We start from the raw sequence: 25,198 nt of genomic DNA on the forward strand, positions 1-25,198 counted from the left end.
CTTGAAAATAAATGCATGCATATACAGAACCTCGCCCAACACACTCATAGTACAAGCAGAAATAAGTCCAAGTAAAAAAAGCAACGTTTTGCTGAGCTTAATGTTTAATAGATACTACCTCATAGCCTACTTTGATCTCATTCACTGATTTGTTAACAGCCAACCAGAGTGATGCATTGTCACGACTGGCCAACGCCACTTTGCATACTGTGATCAATGGCTCATTCTTTCAAATCATATATGAATATCTGCATATCATGATGCATTGGGGAATGGTGGGAAATTGCATTTATCCTTCTCTGACATTCCCAGTTTCGACTTCAAAGCGTTCGAGGCGAATGTGAACAACAAAGATGGCTGCTTTCAGTAAAGTGTTTTAATTCTGCAGCAAATCTTCTTCATCCACTTATCCTCGCAAGGGTCGCGGGGGGTGCTGGAGCCTATCCCAGCCATCTTCGGGCAGTAGGCAGGGGACACCCTGAATCCGTTGCCAGCCAATCGCAGGGCACACAGAGACGAACAACCATCCACGCTCACATTCACACCTAGGGACAATTTAGAGCAGGCATGTCCAAAGTCCGGCCGGGGGCCAAATCCGGCCCGCGGTCGAATTTCATCCGGCCCTCGGCCCCTGTCATAAAATCAGTGCCGTCTGCGTCTGGCCCTCAGGTTGGGCGCAATGGAACACGTGTTGCATTGACTGAGGTCTCGTAGACTGGTGAGTGATGTTTCATAGAGTACTGCTTCCCTCTAGTGGCTAAATGAGTAATAGCATTCACTAAATGAGTAATAGCATTTAGACACTAGAGGGGACCACTCACGAGTTAACAAGACATCACTCCGTGTTTATATTGACTGATATGTCATATTTCAAATGATCCTTGCAGTTGTGGATATGAGTATTGCTTGTTCATTTCCCTGTTGTTCGAGTCAAAGTTTTTGTGACTATTGAAAAGTCATGGTGATACATTTTATGTTTCAAATCAATCAATTTGCACTCAGGAGACTTCTGTCTAAGAAATTTGATATACCTGTTTCAAATGAACCAAAAGAAATTCTTAAGATTGTTAAAATTAAAATAAAAATGGAAATGTGAAACAGACTGGCTTACTAAAATTTGTTGAACAATATTGTTGTTCAAATTAAAGAATGTCAGCCAAGGTCGGCCCCCGACATTTTACCACATAAAATCTGGCCCCCTTGGCAAAATGTTTGGACACCCCCGATTTAGAGCGTCCAATCAGCATGCCATGCATGTTCTTGGAATGTGGGAGGAAACCGGAGCACCCGGAGAAAACCCACGCAGGCCCGGGGAGAACATGCAAACTCCACACAGGGAGGCCGGAGCTGGAATCGAACCCGGTACCTCTGCACTGTGAAGCCGACGCGGTCACCACTGCACTACCAGGGCGCCCTGTGTATATATATGTGCGTGATGTCAAAGAGTAGAGTGTGAAACAGATGTGGCATGAGTCGGCCACCAAATTCACCAATTTGACCAAAAGTGAGTGTGGTCTGCGCAGTTTTTTTTGCCGCGACTATAACACGAAACAAAAGTAATGAATTTAAAATACTAACACAGCCATAAAAACGCCAAAAACTGGGTCAAATGTGCGACAAAATCAATACAATCAATTTGCGTGCGCGCTCCCGAGAGCCCTTTACTTTTGTCGTCGATGAATACGGTGCACGCGCGGCACTGAGCATCAGGAGTAGTTGTCATGTGAATCAGCTGGGCCAAACGACGAAGGGGAAAGCCACATCGCGGCTCGCTTTTTCGAATTCAAGGTAATATATATTCTTAACATCTCTTTCTTGGCCTCACAGATAACCGCGTTTAGTGGCCTACGTCTTTCTATTTCCACAGGCTTTGTGCGTTTCGTGACTCCTTTGCTCCAAACGGCTAATAGCTAGTCTTGCTAGCTGAATAACTTGGCAGGCGTTAATACCAGTGGACTTCTCGCATTGTCAGTCCTCCCCTGTTTACTTATTTTTCGGAATAATTTCAATAATGTTTATGCTAACAAGATTTAAAATGGAATTACTTGCACTTCACACAGTCGAAAAGAGTAGTAATTCTGGGCCTGTGTGTGTAGCCACCTTGCGTGGTGGGACCTTTAAATCCCTGTCGGTCCTTCTAGCAAGTTAGTAGAATGAGTGATCGGCACATGTTTGGCTGTTTTTTTCTACAGCCAGCCGTCCCCGTTGGGTCTTTGCTCGTAAACACGTGTTTTTAATGAATCTAAAGATTTATTTCATGAGCTAGCGAACTGGGCTATTTCCTCAGCCATTGCTAGGAATCAAAACAAAACGTAGGCTAGTCAGCTAGCTGAGCAGACAACAAAGATGAGCCGTGTCGTTTATATTTGGTTAATGGTGTTATAAATAGAAGTTTACGGAGCAATGTAAGATAGTTACGCGCCATGATGTTAACCAAATTGATTTTTTATTAATGATGTGCCGATTGACGTGATGCACGCTTTAAAAAGGGCAACACGTTATGAGCAGGACAATGGGGGAGTAATGTAAACAAAATTTAGCAACAGTTAATCTTGTTCTATAGCGATCTGTCCTTCGTTTCATCTTGAAGATTTGTTACATAAGCACGTCTCAAGCCATGACCATGCGACGCGAGTGGCTGTGTGTTTAAAATCCACAAAAGTTGCATGTTGCATTGTGTTTCTTTGTTTATGGTGGAATTGAATTCACTTTTGGGAGTGGGGTGGGAGGATGGGACAAATCCGACAGTGTCCCGTTTGGCATCATGAAAGGATTTGAGGCATCAATCCATTTTATTGGGATCTCTACTTCCACCTGGTGGTGAAAATGCTAATTGCATCTATACCCCCATTCTGTTGGCAAATGTTTTTTTTAAAATTGCAACATATCCGATTATATCAGAATGTGTGTCCGGACATTAGAAACTTAATAGTAAAAATATTGATACATAATAAGTAGTGTAAATGGAATTTAAAGGAATCATAGTACCCTTGTGGTTAGCACGTTTGCCTCACAGACCCTGAGGTTCAGTGTTCGAATTTCGGACTACCTGTGTGGAGTTTGTTTCGACACAATATTGCAGTTCCCTCTCAACGTCCAAAAACATACATTTTAGTTTGATTGAAGGTTCTAAATTATCCAGAGTGTGAATAGTAGTTTGTCAAAATCTTCAACACTAATGAGGAAAACTACTTGTTTTTTTTCCCAGCCTGCATCTGATGAGGCGACAAGATGGCGGGAGCAGAGGTGTGCACCCCTGCAAACCCCACCTGCAAGATTATGACCTTCAGGCCCACAATGGAGGAATTCAAGGACTTCAACAAATATCTAGTCTATATGGAGTCTCAGGGCGCGCAGCGTGCTGGTCTAGCCAAGGTATGAAGACTTACCCATTTCCTATTGCTCTTCCCAAAAGTAACGGTCTTTTCATTCCATCTTTTTTTTTCTTGTAGGTGATTCCTCCTAAAGGCTGGAAGCCTCGTCGAACCTATGATGACATAGACGATTTGATGATTGACGCTCCCATTCAACAAATGGTGGCCGGCCAGTCAGGGCTTTTCACTCAGTACAACATTCAAAAGAAGCCACTCAGTGTGCAGGAGTTCAGGCGATTAGCTAACAGCGACATGTGAGTATACTGACAATCTTATCGTGTTAAGGCACTAGTCCATTGCCACATAAGACCATGCAGCGGCTGAGTTTTCTTGTTCACATTGAGTGTGAGCTGCATGGTATGAATTACAAAGAGCTGTTGAGGAGATGCAATTCTGCTCTGTGACTACTGTCGAGCAAGGCACTGAGCCATCACCACTCAGCTCAGCGACGTCCCATTATGCTGACATCTCTCTTTGCATGTCTGCATGTGTGCTTGTTAGGTTTAGTGAAGACGTCAAATTTCCCACAGATGTGAATGTGAGTGTACAGGATAATTTGTGAGCTGGATGCCACCTCTCGCCCAAAGTCAGATTTGACGGGCTCCAGCTCTCTCGCAAGATTAATGAGGACAATCGTGAAAGACAATCGATGGAAAAAATACAGTGTAATACTGTACTACAATAATGCTACTTGAGACGGTCAGGGTTGTTACGCCTTTTACTTTTGAGGACATGCCTAAGAGTTATGTTATTATTTTTCCCTGCTGGTATTTTTTGGTGCAGAGATAAGCTACATTTTTATGTATTATATATATTATTTATTTATTTATATTTATATTTTTATAATTTATTTTTTATTTTACATGTTCTTCATAATAACATGTCACCAATCGCAAAAGTAAATGTTGGGAATTGATTTTACACTATGATCCATTTTTATTGTCAGTTAAAATTCTTCTTTCCACAGGTACTGTACGCCTCGTTATCTGAACTATGAAGATCTCGAAAGGAAGTATTGGAAGAACCTCACGTTTGTTTCCCCCATATATGGGGCTGATGTTGGTGGCAGCCTCTATGATGAGGTAGGCTGAATTATTTGGAAATAAAAATGCACTAATCCTTGTATATTATGGTTCTTTATGTGGAACCTATCCCTAGCTGTTTGCGGATTTTGTGTTTCTATTCCAGGTCGACCCTAACGGGGTCAATGAACAACCATCCGCGCTCACAATCACATCTAGGGACAATTTAGAGTGCTCCGTTAACCTTCCATGTATGTTTTGGGAATGTGGGAGGGAACCGGAGAACCCACGCAGGCACAGGGAGACTATGACGTCCTACACAAGCGACACACGTGCTGCCCCTTTTTAATAAATAAATCAATACATACATAATTATATACTGTATTTCGACTATTTGGAGTCCATATAATATATTATTGGCAAAAAAATGTTACCTTGAGTTCCCCTTTAAAGGCTTACAGCTTAGCAGGTTACACTTTTGTTTCTATATACTTTTACCTTGTTTAACATTGAATCTTCTAAAATCAGTGTTACTGTTTAATATTGTAGGATGTGGAGGAATGGAACATTGGGCACCTGAACTCCATCTTGGACATCATCGAGGAGGACTGTGGTGTGTCCATCCAGGGGGTCAACACTCCATATCTCTACTTTGGCATGTGGAAAACAACCTTCTCCTGGCACACAGAAGATATGGACCTGTACAGCATCAACTACCTTCACTTTGGAGAGCCCAAGTCCTGGTTAGTTTTTGCTTTTCTGTGCAGTGAGCAGACAGACAAATGAAAAGCACTTGGTAAAACAGAATGCCATTGAGTTCGGAAATACTCCAAATTTTACTACCAGACCAAGTGGACACAATTCCCACCTTCACAACAAAGTGTACCCCACTTCAATTTCCAAAACACTTAGCCTCGCGGGGGTAGCCACAATGCTCGTTTTTTAAAATTATTGATCTTTCAAAGCAGTACAGCTAATGCTTGTTTACTTCTGTCAACTAAATAAAATTAAGCCATTACATTCAAATGGCACCACGAATCAAAATAAAAAGGCCAATGCATCTTAGATTAGGCTGATATAATGTACTGAGATAACTATTGATCAGGCTGCGGCTCATTGCTCAAGCAGAAACATTGAGCCAACGTGGGTCAGAAGGTTTATATAAACCCTGTAAATATTTCGACTTGTGCATCGAGAAATGTATGTAAAATCACATTGAAGCATTGATGTTATGTCTTTGAAAAAAATCTAAAAGTCATTCATTCTCTAAATAAATCTGATTCGTTGTTTTCATTAGTGGCATTCACCTCTATTTATTGGATGTTGTTTTTATCATCTGTCATCATCTAACTTTTATGGTGGACCCGTCATCCTGTTTTAATGGTTGGGTCTTGTTCTTCTACTGTTTGATTGATTAATGTTGAGGTGGCTCCCTGCAATAAGTGACTCACTACTCAGTGGACATTTCATTAGGTACATTAGGCATGATACAATGCATTTCAATGCAAAATACACTGATATTTTTATTAATCTAAACGAATTGTTTTGCAATTATTGGGCGATATTTTCTTTATCCTGTTTTGCTTTACCATCCCACATTTAAGGTCTTTACATTTCTGTGTTGGCGAGTCATGGTCCATCTCAGAGATCCCATGCTGAAATTGGTTAGGCGTAGAATCTTTGAGACAGTGTAATGAAGTCATTATGGTATCAAATATTGTCACACAAAGAACAGGCACGGAGAAAAATATGAGCTATTCATTTTTAAGTCCTGTGTTGAATGAAGAGACCTGGGTTGAGCCCCCACTGTCTGTTAAATACATGCTGTGTGCTGTTTCTACCCCTAGGTGTCGGTAATACCTAGGGGTAGGTTTGCATTTCAATGCAGCCATGATGATATTGTTCGGAGAAAAATCGAGACTTACTGACTTCAGGGCTTTGTTTTGATACGTTTCTATACACGCTGTACTTTCCTAAATTTGAGAGGTTCTACAAAGTGTAAAGAAAGTTTTTTTTCCAAAAGAGTAAGAGCCGCTTAGGAGAACAGATCTTTTTTTTTTTTCCTGAGACCTTGCCACATGCTCAAAAGCGAAGATGATGAGTGGACAAAGCGGATATTTGAGTTCTGGAAATGACTGCTCATCCTTTGAAAATTTAAATTCTAACTCTTAAAACTGAATGAGACTAGTCACACGTAGAATAATTTTCAGTGAAGAATTCAAATTGTCCAATTCAGATTCCGTATTTAAAATGAAAGATTAAAATTAAACAATGAAAATTCAATTTATGTAATTCAGAATGAGTTTTTCAATGCACGTATTCAAGTTTAGCAATTCAAATATGAATTATTCAGATTCGGTTTCTGTTGGCACATTTCAGTCCATGGTCACGTACACACACACATTTCATCATCCTAGGATGGGGGCAGTTTAAAGATGCATGCCTCACACGATGTCCTGACTGAGTTTCCTGTGTCACTTCTGTTAAGTTGACTAGTCATGAAGATGAATGTACAACTCGCCTACAGGGCGAACGTATTAACATTCTAAAATTCCCACTTTTTTCCACACTGTATGGCGGAACCCTAAAATTGTTGACGGAGGTGAGGTAATTTGCTTGCTTTTTCTTTTCTTCTTCTTTCCACGAGATGGCAGTCTTGAGTTGACAATGCCTCTTCCTTCTGTATCGCGAGCGCGCGCGCGCGCGCGCACACACACACACACACACACGCACACACACACGGGCTCCAACACGGAGTCAAATATTGTGATTGTTTTTGAAAGTCGCAAGTAAATCTATCTGTCTTTACTTGATAGGTATGCCATCCCCCCTGAGCATGGGAAGAGACTGGAACGTTTGGCTACTGGTAAATGTTCATTTGAATCCTCCTTATAGATTAAGTGGCTGCAGTTAAACAATGGGAAAAAAAGCTCTTGTGTTTGAATAAGAATGCAAGTATTGGGAAGTGATTTCTTTCCCCCATTAACTGCTCTGAAATCCAAGTGTCACTCTAAATTGTATTTGTGTAAAACGGATCCAGTATCTGTCTATCTATCTATCTGTATCTATCTATTTACGTATATATATATTTTTTTAAAGCAAACCTCTGTAATCTTTTAATTGTGTGTGTGTGTGTGTGTGTGTTATCAGGTTTCTTTCCTAATAGCTTCAAGGGATGTGAGGCGTTTCTCCGTCACAAGATGACGCTAATCTCACCTTTCGTGCTAAAGAAGTACGGCATTCCCTTTGATAAGGTGAAAATTGATCTCTGTGCCACTTCTTTTTTTTTTCAGCATTGAAATTATTATTGTTTAGGTACTTTAGAAAACGGCTTTTCCTGCCCTGAAATGAGCCGTGTCTATTTTGACAGAGTGCAGATATCGGCAGTGGTTTTATTTTCATTCTTGTATTTATTTCCTTTCATTTGTCATTAAAAAAAGATATAGCATTGTGCTGTCTTGCACTCCTTATTTTTTCCCATTCCCAAATTCAAATTTACAGATTACGCAGGAGGCTGGAGAGTTCATGATCACCTTCCCTTACGGCTATCACGCTGGCTTCAATCATGGTTTCAATTGCGCGGAATCAACCAACTTTGCAACCATACGGTGGATAGAATATGGAAAAAATGCCACACAGGTATCAAATCAGCTGTGATTGCCATGAAACTGCAGTAGTTATACCCCATTGCTTCATAATTTTTCTGCTTTCTTTAACGCCCTAAGATGCCATAAAATGGAGCCAAAGCCTTGCTAGTAGTAAAGTAGTGGTTGTGTCAAGGAAGCCTGTTAAAGTAATAGCCTCAACTGAGAGACTGAAGAACATTGTGTCATCATTGGGAGGAGCTAAATGTAGTTGTTAAGTTTTTGTACTTTTTGCAGTCCCCTTCAATTTCTGAAATGAACGTACTATGGTGTAATGCAGAGAAATGCGGATGTTTTTTTAAAAAAAATGTCCATTCTAATTATATATTAAGTGAATTTAATGTGTGTCCTCCTTTTCCCATGTGTAGTGTACTTGCAGTAAGGATATGGTGAAAATATCAATGGAGCCTTTTGTAAAGCGGTTTCAGCCTGACCGCTATGACAATTGGATGCTGGGCAAAGATTCTATGCCCATTGACCACACACTGTCTACTCCCAGTACAACACCTGAGTTGCAAAGCTGGTTGCAGAGGCGCCGCAGGACAAAATCCTCCAATAAAAGGTATTGTTCCCATTTTCACAGTGACTTTTGATGGTTTTTTTTTTTTAATTGTCTGTATATTTGCGATTTAATTTCAGAAGATGGTAGAACTACATGTCCCCCCCACCCCTTATATCGCCTCTTAAATGCTATTTTCATTGCTAATACAGTGGCGGCCACTCTCGAATGCGCTTAAAACGTCTCAGAACCTCAGAGGAGCCTGTTGGCCTGGATGACAGTTCTATGTGCAGCAGTAAGAGGAAAGGCCTGTGTGGTCCGCCTGGACCCAAAGTGCGGCGGTCTATTGAAGAAAGGTCCTGCAAATCAGAAAGAGCAGAGGAAGAGCAAGAGGAGGAGAAACATGGAAGAAGGGAGACGAGACAAAGCCAGAACTCTCTTCAGCTTTCTAGTAAGACTTTTTCTCTGCGTTTTAAATGTTGGGTACTACAATATTATGTTTTGTAGGTGTTACTGTATCCAGTGATAAAGTTGTGTGTTGACATTATTACAGATTAATTTTGTGCAACCTGCTATCCAATTACAGGTCGCTGCAGACAGATGTGCGTTGTCAAGGTAAACCGAGTTGAGGGCAACACTTTGGGTTTCTCCACTATGGATCTACCAAACTCTCAGTCAAGATCCAGTCCATCCCCGGCCTCCTCAGGAAAGCACGATTCTAAGGCAGAAACTGACACTCATAGTGACCCTCAAGACGCTTCAAGGCCTGACATCAACGATAGGTTTTCCAAAGGACTCAGAGACTGGTCTGAGCCATCTCAAATGCATCTAGGAATGAACACGTCACCTTCTGAACCTCAAGACCTCTTAAATTCTCAGGACTGTTCTCCCAGAGACCCTCCCACAGAGACCGCCACACTCACGTCTTCTTACCACACAACAAGCACCTCCACTGAGACAGAGATGGGCTTGTGTCCTCTTGATTCTGATGCTCAGACAACAAACTTATTGAGTACAGTAAACACTGCAATCCCAGACCCAAGCACTAAAAGCAGCATTGACAAAGCATCTGAAATTTGCACAAACGCAATTGTTAATCCAGAGTTATCAATCACTTTTGACCAAAAACATATCCAATCACAATGCACTACAGAAGTAGATTATGATTCAGAACCTAAGCCGGCAGAGGGAGGAAGTTGCACATCATGTGTTCCTACTGTCCCTTCAGGCCATGACTGTGTGTTAGAAAACAGCAGTTGTGAGCAACATATTTCTCCCCCTTTGCTACAAAGGAGTGCAGTGGATATGCCACACCTCACTCCAGAGCCAGCGGGTGCTTTTGGAATCAGTTCTTTACCCCCTGTACTGACCCAAGAGATGCCCTCCCTTACCCCAGCGGACGATGGGCTAGCTGCCCCCTCAAAATCTTGCACATACTCCCACCAGTTTGCACCCGTACTCCAGCGGGAGATGCCAGAAGCTTCTCCATCCTCCCATGGAATTAAACAGGAAAAGATCGATTCAAGGATTCCCAAAGAACCTTCTCATACAGAACAAATCCACCACTGGCATTTGCGTGCAGCAGATAATTTTCACAGCACAGAAATTCCAAGGTTAGAAATGGATACGGCTCATCTATCGGGCAATGCCGTTCACAAAACATCTGATTGTGCTCATGAAGGTGTTTTAATGTCTGAAATAGATGCAGAAAAGCATGTAGTGGTCGGAAATATCGGAGAGAATGAGGTCTCCTACCAGATAGCACAGAGCGTTGCCCCCCTAATTGAGCAACATTCCAGTTTAGCAGAGTTAGCAACGAGTGATCACTCCAAAGAGCAAGATCAAACAGACAAAACATTGAGTCTAAGCAGCATTGGCCCTCTTGAGCCTGGTACCTCAACCAATAATCTCTCCGACCCTCCCACCCCAGTGCACCCTTACTCAGAATCAGAACTCCACTCTCATTCACACTGTCCATCCCAGAGCCCACACAGAGAGCCTAAATATGACTCCAATAGCATTTGGGGGAACTTCAACTCGCAGAGCCCTGCTGTGCTCATCCAAAGCCTCCAACCAGAACCCTCCTGTGACTTCACCCATGACCCCATACCATACACTGTGTGGACTGAACCCCAGTGCAAAGAGGTCACACATCTGGATGACCCCGAAGAAGAATTGCGTGAGAGCCAAGAGGGGGACGCTGGACCTCTTACTTGGGCTCAGCTTGAGCCCACCTCACTAGTTTCAGTCACCGCCGCAGAGGATGTAGAGTTTTGTAGAGATGAAGGGGAACCCGATGATGGGGTCCTCTCTTCAAGCGGAGAGCTCGAAAGACGGATACAGTCCTCTGTTGGTTCTGTGTTACCTTTGGTCATGGGAGGAGGTGCGCAGGGTGGGATGTCTGATATGGAGCAAGACGAGTCAGATGAGGATGATGATCAGCAAAGCAGCGCCAGTGAGGAGAGCAGCAGTGACTCATCTGATGAGGAGGAAAGCGATCCAAGTCAATATGAGTGCGATGAATCAGGCTTAGAACCAGGGGAGGTTTGTGCTGTGAGTGTTTTGTCAAACAGTCCTTTGACACACATTGTAGAGATCTACTGATTACCACCCACCTTCTTGTTCATGCCAGTACCCTGCTCTGTCAGTCAAGAGGACCACTAAGAGCTGGCGTCACCCACTCAGGAAACCCACTGCCAGGGCTGTACCCACTGCGGTCAAACATCAGGCCGCCAGTGATGATGGTCAGTATACACACACTTAAAAGTTCATTGAGAGGTACTGTTGAGGTTTTGCAGTGACACGTAAGCCAAGAACTCGTCTCATTCGTAATGTGTGGTTTGTGTTGCATAGCAGGTGGTACCAAGCCAGAAACCAGAAACATTTGGCTTCTTTGGTTCATTGCAGTGAGCCGGAAGACAAGTTGGAATTCATGACCGAAAATGATTCAACATCAACAACATAATAGCGCACACCATTTCCTTTGTTTAGGTAGTGAGGCTATCAAGAAAATTACCTCAGTTGTGAACAGCCTTTGTCTTAATGCGGTGAACAAGAAATCAAAGTAATGCCAGGTAGCGTTTGTGTTGCCTTTTACAGCCGCTGAATGATTTCCCCGCTCGCTTCTCCCCATTTTTCACGTTTTATGTCCCCCCCAAATGATCCCGCTGACGTCAATGTGTGCATTAGGCACAAAAAAAAAAAAAAAAAACTTCTGTGTCCCATTATAATAAAATACCCTTGTGATATATACTCCCTTTTGTTTTCATGGTTTGGAAGCCAAAGGGCTTTCGATGATCAACTGTGAATACACATTTACACACAATCTCATCCTTCATCTCCGTGTTAGTGTTGAAGGATCAATCATTTGGCCGCCATCGTCATTGTTTATCCCTGCGCAACATTTTCACCATGAAATTACCGCAACTGACAAGACTGTTTTATGGTGACAATGGAAGCTGTTTGTCATTTTCTTTCTCATATGGGTTCAAGTCTGGAAAGATTTGTCTGCACAAGTGATGAGTTGAGATGTGATTTCGCATATGCATGCCTAAATAGATAAATAAATAAATTTTTATTTATATACCTATATATATAAACCGCACACGAGAAGTCACTGGTTGAATCTGAATAAGACAAATACTCACACAATGATCAATGTCATATATGCCCAGACCTAGAGCCTCCTGAAGCAAGCTTCGCAGATGAGGAAGATGAGCCTGAGATCGAAGCTTGGGCAAGGCCGCTGATCTACCTGTGGCAAAACAAGAAGAGCTGCTTCACAGCGGAGAGGGAATACAATGCTCATGCCGCCACCATGGAGCCGTACTGTGCTGTCTGCACACTCTTTATGCCCTACTATCAGGTAAGCTGGTGGTGTGCCTAGAATGTCCTCTTAGTGTGTGTGTGTGTGCGCATGCGCGCGCGCACATGTTCGTGCGACCCCGTAATCATGCGCATTGATTGCAAGATGCTCACTGTGCATTAACACACCTTAAATCCAACTGCTCCCTGACTTCTAGTCACTTAGCTGATAATAGAGAACTCAATGCGCACAGATCACTTTGTCAGACTGAAAGGTCTCCCCCCCAAAACCCCATTCAGAGGCGATTTATTTCATACAAGAAGTTGAATGTTACCTTCCATAGATTTTAGTCCTTTTAAAGCACGGTGGGATTTTCATTTCTTTTTTTTAATGGCTAACTCACTAATTATCAACACACAGCTCATTAGAGCCCTTATTAAACTGTTTTAATAGTGTTTAATAAACCAAAATTAAACGTTTGCTTCCTTCCTTGGGACTCGAGTTTGCCAAAACTACATAATGAATTATCACACCATATACTTGTTCATTAAAGTATTTCTCACAGACCTAACAACATTAAATGCCGACTTCTCATGGCCTGCTGTGCGTATTGCGAGCAAAGCCGTGAAAGATATACCATGTTATTGCGAGGGATTAATGTATTGACCAGTATCATGAGATAATTGTACAAATGGGTCAGAAGGAATGGAAGACAAATGGTGGTAAATGTCGTCTTCAATGAAAATACAGCTACCTGTTCGTAAGGGAAATTATAGCTACCGGTACTTGGTTGCACCTGCTCATACCTTAATTTGAAGAGAGGTGTGGATGACGCATGTGATGAATAATTCAGGCATGCCGTATATTAGAGTGAACGCCGCAATGACACCTAGGTTTGGGAAAGGCTGTTACAAGGACACATTTCTTGACATAATGAGGCTAGAGAAATAACCTGTTATAGATTAAAAACTGTTAGCTCAATTGTTAAGGTGATTCATGCCAATCAAATGTTTTTCCAAGTCTTTGTTGATGTAGAATAAATGCATTATGAGAGAGCCAGATAGCAAGCCACAACTCAAATGGTGGCTGTCTGAATCATAATTTCATCGTACACATCACTGCTGAGCACATTGTTTTTTGGGCTTGTTATCATTCCCATTATTTGCCACCTGTTAAAATAACATAAAATAACATTGTGAGGATGGAGAGGAACGATTTCATTATGCACCATTCAAAAGCATGTCACGTTGGTTTCTTATTCTAGGGGGAAGATAAAGCAGAGGATGGTAGCCCCAAAAAAGCAGAGGACGCATCAGATTCTTCATCTTGCAAGGAGGATTCTCCGCATTGTTACCGGGGTCCGAGGAAATCCAAGCCCCTGATACCGGAAATCTGCTTTTCCTTCAGAGAGCAAAACTGCCCTCCAACGCCCACCAATCCTCTGATGCAGGATGATGGCACCTCCCCTCTGCTCTCCTGCCAAGAGTGTTGCCTTCAAGTACATGCAAGTATGTATCCTCCTATTTGGATAATGTAAGCTGAGAGGCACTGTGAAGTTTCAGGTAGACACGTGTGCTTAAAGTACAGTTAATAATGTTAAGACTGCGTTTGCCACCTACTCCATTGGGACACATTTGGTTTCTCCATCTTCTGCCTCTTAGAGGGTCAGTGAGTTTAAGCTGTGAATCATTTCTACTCAAAATTCCACCCCTGCTCTGAGTATTAAAAGTATATTATTTCCCTAGTCAATGGAACGAGGTTGCATCCTCTGTCTGCGCCTCCCATACTTGGTGCCGAAAAGCTCCAAGTCAGATCTAAAAGTCTTCACAAACACTGTGGGATACTTCCAGAGTCTCTCTGTACCCGATGTTGAAAAAGGCACAGTACATTATTCAAATCCTTCATTCATGAACTTTAATTACCATCCAATTCTTTCTCTAATCTACACACATTCTTCGAAAATCTTAAATCCTTATTTGGTCGTCTCTCTCTCTCTCGCGTGCGCACGCGCACACACACACACACACACACACACACACACACTTTCAAAACCCCTAAATGTTGGCCTACAATCCCCTTTACCTCAAAAATGACACAGCTTTTCCTTAAGTCACTTTCAATCCCTGCCGTGCCACTAGTGTTGATCCCTTCGTGTTTTTTTTATCCTTGAGGGTGTAGGTGTTACTTAGGCACACCGTGTATCCGACACAGGTTAAGTTGCTCCACATTCGCGTGGTTAGAGTGTTGGAGGACATTCTGTTATTTGACACTGATGACAAAACCACAAGTTTGCTTTCAAGACCTTCTGTAAAGGACTGGTTGAAGCATCTTTTGCTCTGTTGTTATTTGATCTCCGTGAAGGAAAAGGAACTGAGACCGGACATTATGCGTGGTTTGGTGATGGATAGCCGAGGAAAAGAACAGAGACATAGAGTCATACAAAAGCTTTATTACTACTAAAACGCCAGCCCCATTACTTTGATGTCCCAAATCCCTCAATTAATTTTTCTAAACAATTTAATCCATAAAAAAAACCAACTACATTTTGTGACGCCATTGCTTTCAATATGCATTTTATATCCTGATATCGGAAATTTTGTATTGTGATAACAATATATCCCGAAACAATGAAAACTCTCGAACCACGCACCGCCCAAATGAACACGAAGCTTTTACGAGAACGCAACGCAAAATGACCACATCTTGTTGCGTAACCAGACCAACATTCTCTCATTTAGATGCCATCGATCTATGGTTGCCCTTGGGCTGCCAGGCTTTGCTGCCCCCCCAACACACACACACACCCACACATTTTCTCCAATTTTTTTCAAAAGTTGTTCAAAGTTCAAAACAACCTTATTTTCTTCCGTCAATGTGTCTGGCAATTGATTTCCTATTCTCTATCAAGTCTTTAGTTCTTTGTAAAAGACTCTACAACTCTGCTTTTAAAGGAGATATCTGCCCCCGCACCCCCAGCCCTCCACCTCTCATTTTTCACTTAGAAAGAGAAAATTGAGTTAGTCGGGAACATAAGAAAGTGCAGACACTGAGAAAAAGAAAAGACCCATAAGGGAATTACAAAAGGCGGAATATTTGGCTTTATTGCTGTATCACAACAGCCGTCTCCTCTGCGTCATGTTTTAGAAACGTTTCAGGGAATTTAGCTGTCGGGGTGCATTATATTCAACGTTGTGGCATGAAATTGTCCTTAACCAAGTGCAAATTGAGGAGAGTCTTACAGGAAATCTCAGAAATTATATATTAATAGCTGAACAGCCTTTCAGAGGCATATTGACTTAGTAAATATTACATGGGTTGTGTATTCTGGAGATGAAGTTTTCGTAATTCCAATTTCCTTTTAGGTTGCTATGGTGTTGCAGCAGATGATGCCAGCGACCAGTGGTCCTGCGATCGCTGTGCGGAGGGCATCTTCACAGCAGTAAGCATATTTATAACAGTGACATTGATGTTTTCTTTTTAAATCAAGATTTGTAAGACCTTTTTTCATATTGCCCACCTTTCCTTTCACAAAGATGTTCCATGTTGTTTATTCTGTGTGCTACCTGACAAAATAAGCTTAAGATCACTGTGACTGCACCTTTTTGATATGAGCTGAATAAAAGACACTAACTCTTTAAACCCTGTGAAAGTGAATCATCCCTTTCAGCATGAAATTATTTTCCATGAAGCAGACTCCGAGCCACACATGAAAGCAGCCCACTTAAAACCTTCTTTTGCTTTCTCGTCCCTCTTAATGTTTCCCCAGGAATGTTATTTGTGTAACCTCAGAGGCGGGGCACTGAAGAAAACCCAAAACGACAAGTGAGACAAGCCTCGGTTCTGTGATTAGCTCGACAGACTAATCTGTGATCCCCAGAGCACAGACACAATAAATGTTCAAGTGTCGTAATCGCACCAGTGAATTAATTTGTTTGCATTGTGTGTAGATGGGCCCACATTATGTGCGCAGTTGCACTGCCTGAGGCGAGGTTCAGCAACGAAGTCAAGCGGGGTCCCATTGACACGAGTCGGATCCCCATGCAGCGATACAAACTGGTGAGGCTCTCACTCGCATTCACAGACCGAGCGCAGGAATTCCCCAGGTCCTTAAAGACAGGCTTGGTCTAATTAATGAAGTGTTCACAGCTCCAATTAACGACGTGAGACGAACATGCCCGCAATCAAAGCGAGATAATTAACCACTGGTGGGATCGAGCGGGGGCTTGTGTCAGAGCAAATGTCCGTAAGTGTGTGTGGGTGTGCTTGCATCTGCCGCGTGTGTGTTTATACGTTTGCCTAATGAGAAAGCCGCAGTGTGTCTCAACAGACTTGACATGTTGCCACCATAGTTAGCCCTGCGCTCCAGGCGGCACGATAGCTCGGCACAAAGAAAAAAGTAGCGGTGAGGTCCTTCCTCAGTTCAAGTGGATAACCAAGATGAACCTTGCCTGCTCATTTCAGCTTCGATTAGAGTCTCAAAAGGAAGTATTATCCTATATAAAGATCATGCCACGACAAGCCTGTGCAACATGAACACGAAGCTGTTCTTTTAAGGCCACATCACGACATTGTGTCATTAAATTTCGTGAGATTTATGGATGCTATACCTTTCTTTTGTTTTAGTCTGTTCATTCTAAATCCTCCACGTGTTTTGAGGCCAGCAGTGGACCCGTTGCCCCTGTAGCAACCAACCACATTCATAATTCACTGTAACACAACACACACTCACGGGAGCGCACCCGCACACATCCATAATTTATTGTGGGAATGTTCTTAACGCATGGCTCAACACAACCACCCGAATACACCCCAGAGAGGGCACAGACATTGCACAAAGTGGGTTAGGCTCCTTTGTGAACGCACAAATGTTAGATGATGTTAATGTTCTCACAGTACTTTGAGGTCTCATGCACATTTGTTTTTCCAACAATTACTGATACGCGTGTGCTCAGAGACAAAAATGGCGTTTTACGACGCGTCGGTGGTCGCACGCCAGTCACAATCTTGTCATGCTGGCTTCAATAGGTAGACGAGATTCTCTGGCCAGCACTTCAGCACATCAGCGCACAGCCGTCCATAATGGAGGAGGTGTGGGAAAAGGCCTCGGGAAATGTAGGCCAAGTAGTCATCAGGCAAGCACGCAGCGGATGTCCTTCTGTTCAGTAATAGAAGTGCAAAGCAAAGGAGACCGCATTCATAAGAAAAACACAGAAAAGTTAACGTTTTACCAAGCATTCATGTAATCTTTGGGCTACTTTTACAAAAATATTTTAAAAAAAGAAGGGAAAAAAAGAGTTTGAAGTCTTTGTTTTTGATGCAGTACCTTTCGATCTGCATGTGGTGGCTAGACACGCAAAGGCAGCCCCGTTGGCAGTTTTACCGTAAATCAACTCTCTTCAGTTCGACTCATTTGGGATTGAATTATGATGAGACAAAGACTATTATATGCATTATACACATGACAAATTTCTTTCAACTCTTGCCTATGCAATACTGTTGTCAACAATATTATGCATTATTGGCAGATTGAATTTGGGACATGTCAAATGAAATAATTGCTTTTATGCATTTGCTGGCTTCCCAGAAATAATTGGAGTGAACACCTTTTTTTGGGGGGGCTCTTCCAATTCCGTCACGACAAACTTAATTTTGCTTGCTGGGCTCTCACAAGTATTTCATGGTGAAAAACTGACTGCAAATTCTGGCATGTTATTCCCTGGTAATTGATTAATTGACTCATTAATTCAAGAAATATACAATGACTAAAATATGTTGTCTTTTTTTGGCCCTTAACACAATAGCGATATAAAATATGGGCAGGACATTTGACTCTTACTGTCTTTTGTCCTTTTGTTCTAAAGGTAAACAACTATTAGTTACTTTGTTGTGTGTTTTGCGTGTTTGCCTGTCATTATCTTTGTCTTGTGTTAGTATATGTGAAGAGGTAAACAAATTATAATTATATGTGTGAAACATGTTTTGTGTTTCCATGTCCTTTTTAAAACTACTTTATCTACCGGCATGCAGAACATTGGCGCTGACAGTGCAGCGCCACAAATTTGATCAAGTGACCTAATGCATCATTAGGCAAGCCACATTTACATATTTACTCACCAGCTAACTCCCATTTGGCTCATCAACTCCACTGACTTCATCATAGTCTATATAAGGTATCTTTCATTTTTCGTCAACACATACACATTTATATAAGGGTTGCTTGGAAAATAAATGGAGTAATCGCAAGGGATGTGAAACGACGCCTTGAGGCATAGCAACTATGGCTTAAAAAAGTGGAGTCGTTTGTGAAAAAAATGGAGTGAGAAGGGATGCAAACAAGCAGAGGTAGCAAGCAGGGCTATATTAGCAGGCTGTCGTCATTTTTTTACCGCCTTAGTAGGAGAGCGGAAACTACCATAGCGATGGGGTTTGGACCTGATGGGCTTTTTAATTCACAAAAGTGGCCAGTAGGTGTGAGTGCATTTGTACACATGTGCACGGTGGTGGCATTCGTGCGCATAATCACTGCTGTGCCGGATGGTTGTGGTCACCTCAGATGATGTCATCTGATTGCTCTTATTTGGGGCTTTCCTTCGATTGTAACGCCGGAACAGGACGTTTGGGTGGACAGCACTGCCGCTTGACTCCCTTGCTCATCCATTTGTTTATATACACTGTGGTTTAAAATGACGTTAGTCATTCAAGGCACGACCGCAAGCTGACTCACTTTATTGTCTTTTAATTTGTTGTTTTTGTTGCTCATTCTCGAGCACTGTCTAATGAAATGCAAAGCAGGCGTTTTGCCCAATCCAAAGACCGCACGGTTGATGATGATTAGGTGCAACATGAGGACTCAATGACGGAGTTGAAGATAGGACCAATGAGATTCTTTGCTCCAGCCTTTTTGCAAACTGGATTTAATTCAAGAACAAGTTATGTTTCCTTTGGCTGTCAGTAAGCTTTGTCGGAAACGTGGTGAAATGTGTTCCTCATCTCTTCAGCACGCCATGACACAAACATACGAATTGTAAGCAAACGTGCTTTAGTACTTGATGAATGTTTTAACATTTATCAGGTTTGTTTTGCAAAAAGTAAATCCGACTCGTTTGGGGGAACAGATTTTAGATTGTGCGGACTGTACCATTACATGCAAACATTCCCCTGCATGCATTCCATCTCCCTTGGTCATAAATCTTCTAAAACCACAATGTCAATATTTAATTAAATGTAACCTTTAAAAAAAAAAAACAATTTAATACAGCAAAAACAGTCATGCAACAGTTTTAGGCCGCCGAGAATTTTAAGCCCAAAATTATTTATCTCCAATTTATTTCATTGACATGTTCTGTCTGTAAAGGACAAAAATAGATTTTCATGGTTTTTTTATAAAAAAAAAAATAATAATAGCATAATTTTACATGGATGATTTTGATCAAAACTCATATCCCATATCTGAGCCTTTGTCCTTTACCGTTTTGTAGAACTCTATTTTATATTTTTAGAATAATATTGCAGTCTGTGTCATTGCTGTTACTGTCATGAACAATGTCCTTCAAAATCCTTCGGTGGCCTCAGACTGTAGCACATTACTGTGGGCTTGACGCTAAGAATATTGTAATTGGCTGACCGAATGCAGTTTGTTTTTCATGGGCTCTATGATAAGTGAGACGGAAGGAGCTGGTCGGCGTCAGTCACCGTCTGGTGTTGACAACGTGCTGTGGTCTGTGTTCACAGAAGTGCATCTATTGTCGTAAGCGCTGGGCGGGGAAGCGGCAGGCAGGTGCGTGCATCCAGTGCTCGTGTGGCCGCTGTCCCACCTCTTTTCATGTGACCTGTGGCCATGCCGCCGGGGTTGTCATGGAGCCTGACGATTGGCCGTATGTGGTGTCTATCACGTGTCACAGACACCAGTCGCGGAGCTCTTTGGCCGTAAGTTAGTCGGACAGCTGGTTCCTGCTGCTCATTTATCATGGGCGAGGCAACGCAAACATGACTCGGTAGTGTGATGAGCTACTACATCAACACTAAATGGACAAAGGTATGGGAACGTGTGTCCATTGTAGCTAAAGGTATTGAAAATGTGAGAAAATATGGAGTCGGTCAGTTTTAAAAGTTTAGTTTTTGTGAGACGTTCACAAGAGTATTTACACTGAGCTGCTATTTTAGCGTCAGTTTATTTTGGATTCTTGAAACTGAAATAAAAACCCAGTATTGATCCCTTAAATGCAAGTGAGTTGCAGAATAGGAAAGGAACTTAACTTTTTGAGGTACTCTAATTTATTCACTAATCACTTCTTTTTTGCTTTCCTTCTTTTTTAGAAGCAGCGGGGATCTCAAGCGTCCATCTCGCTGGGCCAGACGGTTATCTCCAAGCACAAGAACCTGCGCTACTACAGCTCCAAGGTCACGCAGATCACCTCCCAGATGTTCTACGAGGTCATGTTTGATGATGGCTCCTTCTCCAATGATACCTACCCTGAGGACATAGTGGTGAGGATGAATTTGCGTAATTCCATATCGTTTAAGTCCACATCGTAAAGATCCCCTCCATCTTCTCCAGGCTCGATAAGATTCTGACATCATCCTAAAGAACAGATTGATGATACGTGTATATACACTGCATTTTATGGCGTGGATTCGCAGAGACTGACTGACTTGTGTCAATGCCGTTAGAGCCGAGATTGTGTCAACTTGGGTCCTCCCGAAGTCGGCGAAGCCGTTCAGGTCAAATGGCCCGACGGGCTCTTCTACGGTGCCAAATATTTGGGATCCAACGTGTCCTACATGTGCCAGGTATGATGCACACAAGTGACCCACTAACACACTTCCTCTTCTTTCTATCTCTACAAATGCAAAAGTTGTGTCTTGCATGTAGTCGAGGGAGTGCCTGCGAACCAGTTAAACTCCCTCGACATCGCAGCCATCGTGACTCCGTCGACATGTTCGGGTCCACGTGAGAATAGCTGGAGGGAGAGAAAAGACGGCATGTGCCGCAGCTTGAAGTAAAAGCGCTAAAGCCGCGTCAACTCTGATGGGGAAGACAGAGCCGAGGATGAGAAAGATGTGACGACGTGCATTATTCAAACTCGCTGAAATATTCACCAGGCTCCGAGTCATGCAGCCCCCCCACTTAAAGCTTTATTTAGTCCAGCTGGGCGTCAGACGTTAGTTATGCGCTAATGCATCCGTGACGCACTCACTCACATAAGTTGAGATTCTTTTAAAGAAGTTAGTTGAAGGACTTATTGTCAGTGCCACGTAGTTTCACATTTTTTCTTTTTCACCTCTCACTGGGTGACGACTGAATGACCATTCTGTGTGTTGTGTGTTTTGTTTGTGTGTGTGTGTATGTCAGGTGGAGTTTGAGGACGGTTCTCAGGTGCTGGCAAAAAGAGATGACATCTATACCTTGGACGAAGACCTGCCTAAAAAGGTGAAGCGCCGACTTGTAAGTACTGTATTATATTTTCACTGTGTGAGATAATGCAGTGGAACCTGTGGAGTCATACCAATACCAATTTTGGGTAGTTAGTAGTTATCGGAACTGGAACAAGTAATCAAATTCCAATCAACATAAGAGTGTAGGAGAATGCAAATTTCAATTTGCAAAGGCTGCAGTTTGGAACCCCCCCCCCCAACCTCTGCTTGATTTCATATATACATGTATATATTAAGTTGACTGGAGGGGTGTTACTATCGAGTTATTACCCAAGAATGTTCCCCACAAAGTCAGTCTAGGTGTCAACACATCTTATTCTAAAGTAGCACTGCACTCACTTAATCCTATGAATTCATTGTAAGGAAGTAAATTAATCATCCAAAAACTAGCGAGCAGTTGAAGTAACCCTCGTGCAACCCTCTTGCATGAAAAATAAAAGCAAGCGAGACACTTGGCAGAACACAATGTTTTCAACTGATTGGAACCTATCTTAACGCCACTAAATCTATTTAATCATATGGTACAATTAGAATAAACAATTTAACATAAAACACGTTACAAAAATTTTTCAATTTTAAACCCAGACCATTTTATGTGTGATTTAAGAAAATAAAAGACCCATTCATTGATAATAATACGGTGAGCCAAATAGTCTGTAAAATACGGTCATCACTGTGCCGACACCTGATGAGACGTACCCTTAACATGGAATGGAAAATCTCACTGGGTGCCGTGTTAACTTTCCACCAAGAGAGAACACTAATATATTGTGAAGAGGTCATGTGTAGTGGTGCAATGGACTAATGTGGCCTGGAAATGTCTCTGTAGATGCCGTACAATAGCGCTGGCAATGCCCCGGGGCAAAATCTTTTACTTTCTAATCAAATACCGGTAGTTTGACTTGTTTTTCCCACCAGCCCTAGTTGAGTGCTTAAGAAGTACATGTACCATATTTTTTCATGACCATAAAGCGCACTTAAAAGTCTTAGTTTCTCCAAAATGGACGGGGTGCCTAATAATGCAGGTCGCCTTGTTTATGCAGAGTTCCAAAATCTGTGAATGCTGTTGTGTGACTTCAATGAGCCGCTTGACTGACGGATGTTGTGCCGACACGCTGCTTAAATAGAGGAAGGGGAATTGATCAGCCTTGAGTGAATTCAAGATCAACTAATCCAAAGTGCTTGGTGCTTTCGTTTTATGAAAAGGGGCGATCTCGCCATTCGGGTAAGGACGACCGTGGCACAGCAACATCCGCAGTAATACACACAACGGGGCGCGTGAAGTCGGCTTTGACTGCTGTGCTTGAGTTACATGCTAATGGACAGAAACGGCCAAAATGAAGTTGTGAGAGGCATTGGATCGATGGCGAACACAGCTTTACTAAGATTGGGAGGCGAGTTGTGGATGCTATGGCTAACGTATCTGCTAGCACGGTTGTTGTAGCTATCGCAAAAGCCAGCATCATTTCTGAGGAGCCGCACGGCAATGACACTGACTCGGACGATAGCGCGCGTTTGATTGTGCACTTGCCAACCTGTTCATTATGGATTACAGAAGATTAGGACTTTGATGGATTTGAGAATGAGGTGTGATAACAAAAAAAAGAACGCGAGTGCATTGTTAAATACATCAAGAAAGCACAAACGAACTCATCTTTGCTCCTGCTGCCTTTTTAAAAACATAGTCAGTCCTGAGTGTTAATAGCAGATTCAACTGCAATGAATGAGTTTCACTGTATTTGTGCTGACCATGTGTGTTTGAAGCACAGATCTGCACCGTAATTGACTTGTGCAGTTTCGCAGCTTGGTGATAGACGTTCTCCCTTTTGAGTGTGAAAAAGCTGAAAGTGTCTTTACAGCTGCTTGCTTATTTTCCAAATTTTAGCCTTCGTTTTTGCGAGTAAAAGCCACTTGCATCATTCAATACCACAGCTCTACCGTCGGTCGTCATAGTAACTTAGTAAAGTTAGTGAAATGTGGAAAAGTGAGATGTTGGGGAATAAAATGCATCGTATGTGTCATTTGTTATTCCCTTTGGGCAAAATGGATTCTCGCGGTGGAAGAACAGACTGTTTGACTTCAGAGGTTCCACCATGTTCTTTGTTTAGAGGACTGACGGGTTAATTAAAGCTCCCCTCCCTTGTCTTCCATTGTCAGTCCACCGCCTCCAGCATGCGTTTCCAGGACGCCTTCTTCACCACACAAGGGGAGAGGAAACGTCAACGAACTCCTAATTCTCGCTTCCAGAAGGACTACGTGGCGCTACCGGACCTCCGTGCCACTGCCAAAGGCGCATGGGAGCACCACAAAGGGAAAGAAAAGTGATCGTGGGGGGGGGGACTGACAGAGACAAATGACTGCACTGAGGTCACAAGCAAAGTCAAGGCGGGTATGTGTGTTTGCGTGTGTGCTTGAGGTTATATTTGGACTGAAAACGATTTCCCGGATTTCCTTGTGGCCTGAAAGAGAAGAGGGGGGTTGACTTATCCGGACTTTCCAATGCATTTGTACATTCTTACATCAATGATTGTTTTGGAGCATTGTGATTGGCCAGTTAGACTTTAAGGACATGGTGACTCGAGGATGTCGTCTCTTCCGTTGCCTCCTTGTCCTTCCTCATCCGTCAGGGAGGAAGAAAAAAAAAGCAAACTGTGTCTTTACAATTGTCAAAGATTTTCCTTTTACATAACAACTGTAAAGTGGTTTTCCTCAGCAGCTTGCCCATGGTAGGTTTTTGGAGGTCTGTTATTTCGAAGTTTTGATTTTGATCATTTCTGCACCTTGCTTGTAGTTTTTTTCCTTGTGCTCCCCCCCTCTCCCGGCCCCACCTGCATGTTTAACACTGTCGCTTAGCTGCGCCATCATGGCTTCCTCTCTGCTCTTGTTAGTCTCTCCAATATGCTTAAATGATTCTGTTTATATTTGATCTTGACAAAAATACATGCACATTGAGATTATGAATTAGAAAAAAAGTGATTGTTCTTGACAGATGGGAAGCCATGCGCCTGATTAAACGTGAAATGCTACTCTGTTGAATGAAACTCGCTGTTGAAATTATTTAAATTTGTATTTATTTTTGTGCTTGCTATAGTTGAACTATTGCTAACTGCTGTAAGGAAAACAAAATAAAACTTTTTTTAATTGCCAATGAATACATGTACATCAGGCTACCACACAAATTAACTTTTCAGTGAGATTGCGAGATTCCATTACTGGTGTTGTGATGATTGACACAGGAGACAGAATGAAGTCACTGAAAAACCGGCTACCGTGTTTGAATGGTGACGTCCCTCAAGATAATCTTACCACAACTTTTAACAGGATCCAACAGTTCTCGACTGTTGCCTTTTACACAGAACACCGTGAAGCAGGATATAGCAAAAAAAAAAAAAGAGTACAGTTCGCGGGTCACTTGGGCA

The 25,198-nt window shown here is 42.4% G+C and overlaps 1 protein-coding gene across 6 annotated transcripts; it reads left to right on the plus strand.

The window, feature by feature from the left end:
- Positions 1-1,678: 1,678 nt before the first annotated feature.
- On the plus strand, positions 1,679-24,917 carry kdm4c (lysine (K)-specific demethylase 4C). 6 transcript variants are annotated; one of them, XM_052085219.1, is made up of 22 exons: positions 1,679-1,788; positions 3,209-3,375; positions 3,453-3,628; positions 4,342-4,456; positions 4,946-5,139; positions 7,213-7,262; positions 7,547-7,650; positions 7,898-8,035; positions 8,409-8,602; positions 8,752-8,990; positions 9,126-11,092; positions 11,172-11,283; positions 12,214-12,404; positions 13,609-13,852; positions 15,707-15,783; positions 16,111-16,166; positions 16,292-16,400; positions 20,076-20,270; positions 20,661-20,831; positions 21,015-21,134; positions 21,697-21,789; positions 23,937-24,917. In XM_052085219.1, exons 2-22 carry the CDS (start codon positions 3,232-3,234, stop codon positions 24,102-24,104), a joined length of 4,857 nt encoding a protein of 1,618 aa, XP_051941179.1. In that variant the 5' UTR covers positions 1,679-1,788; positions 3,209-3,231; the 3' UTR covers positions 24,105-24,917. The 6 variants fall into 6 exon arrangements, with proteins under 6 accessions (XP_051941179.1, XP_051941181.1, XP_051941180.1 ...); XM_052085221.1 differs by having other exon boundaries at positions 21,697-21,774; XM_052085220.1 differs by having other exon boundaries at positions 9,126-11,083.
- The last annotated feature ends 281 nt before the right edge of the window (positions 24,918-25,198 follow it).

The sequence above is a fragment of the Hippocampus zosterae genome, chromosome 13 (assembly GCF_025434085.1).
Source record: "Hippocampus zosterae strain Florida chromosome 13, ASM2543408v3, whole genome shotgun sequence".
Taxonomy (NCBI): domain Eukaryota; kingdom Metazoa; phylum Chordata; class Actinopteri; order Syngnathiformes; family Syngnathidae; genus Hippocampus; species Hippocampus zosterae.

Coding starts and splice junctions, on each gene's coding strand:
- kdm4c (XM_052085219.1), top strand. CDS start 3,232: ATGGCGGGAGCAGAGGTGTGCACCCCTGCAAACCCCACCTGCAAGATT. Junction 15,784..16,110: donor CGGAGGGCATCTTCACAGCA/GTAAGCATATTT, acceptor ATGTTTCCCCAG/GAATGTTATTTGTGTAACCT. Junction 20,271..20,660: donor AGTCGCGGAGCTCTTTGGCC/GTAAGTTAGTCG, acceptor CTTCTTTTTTAG/AAGCAGCGGGGATCTCAAGC.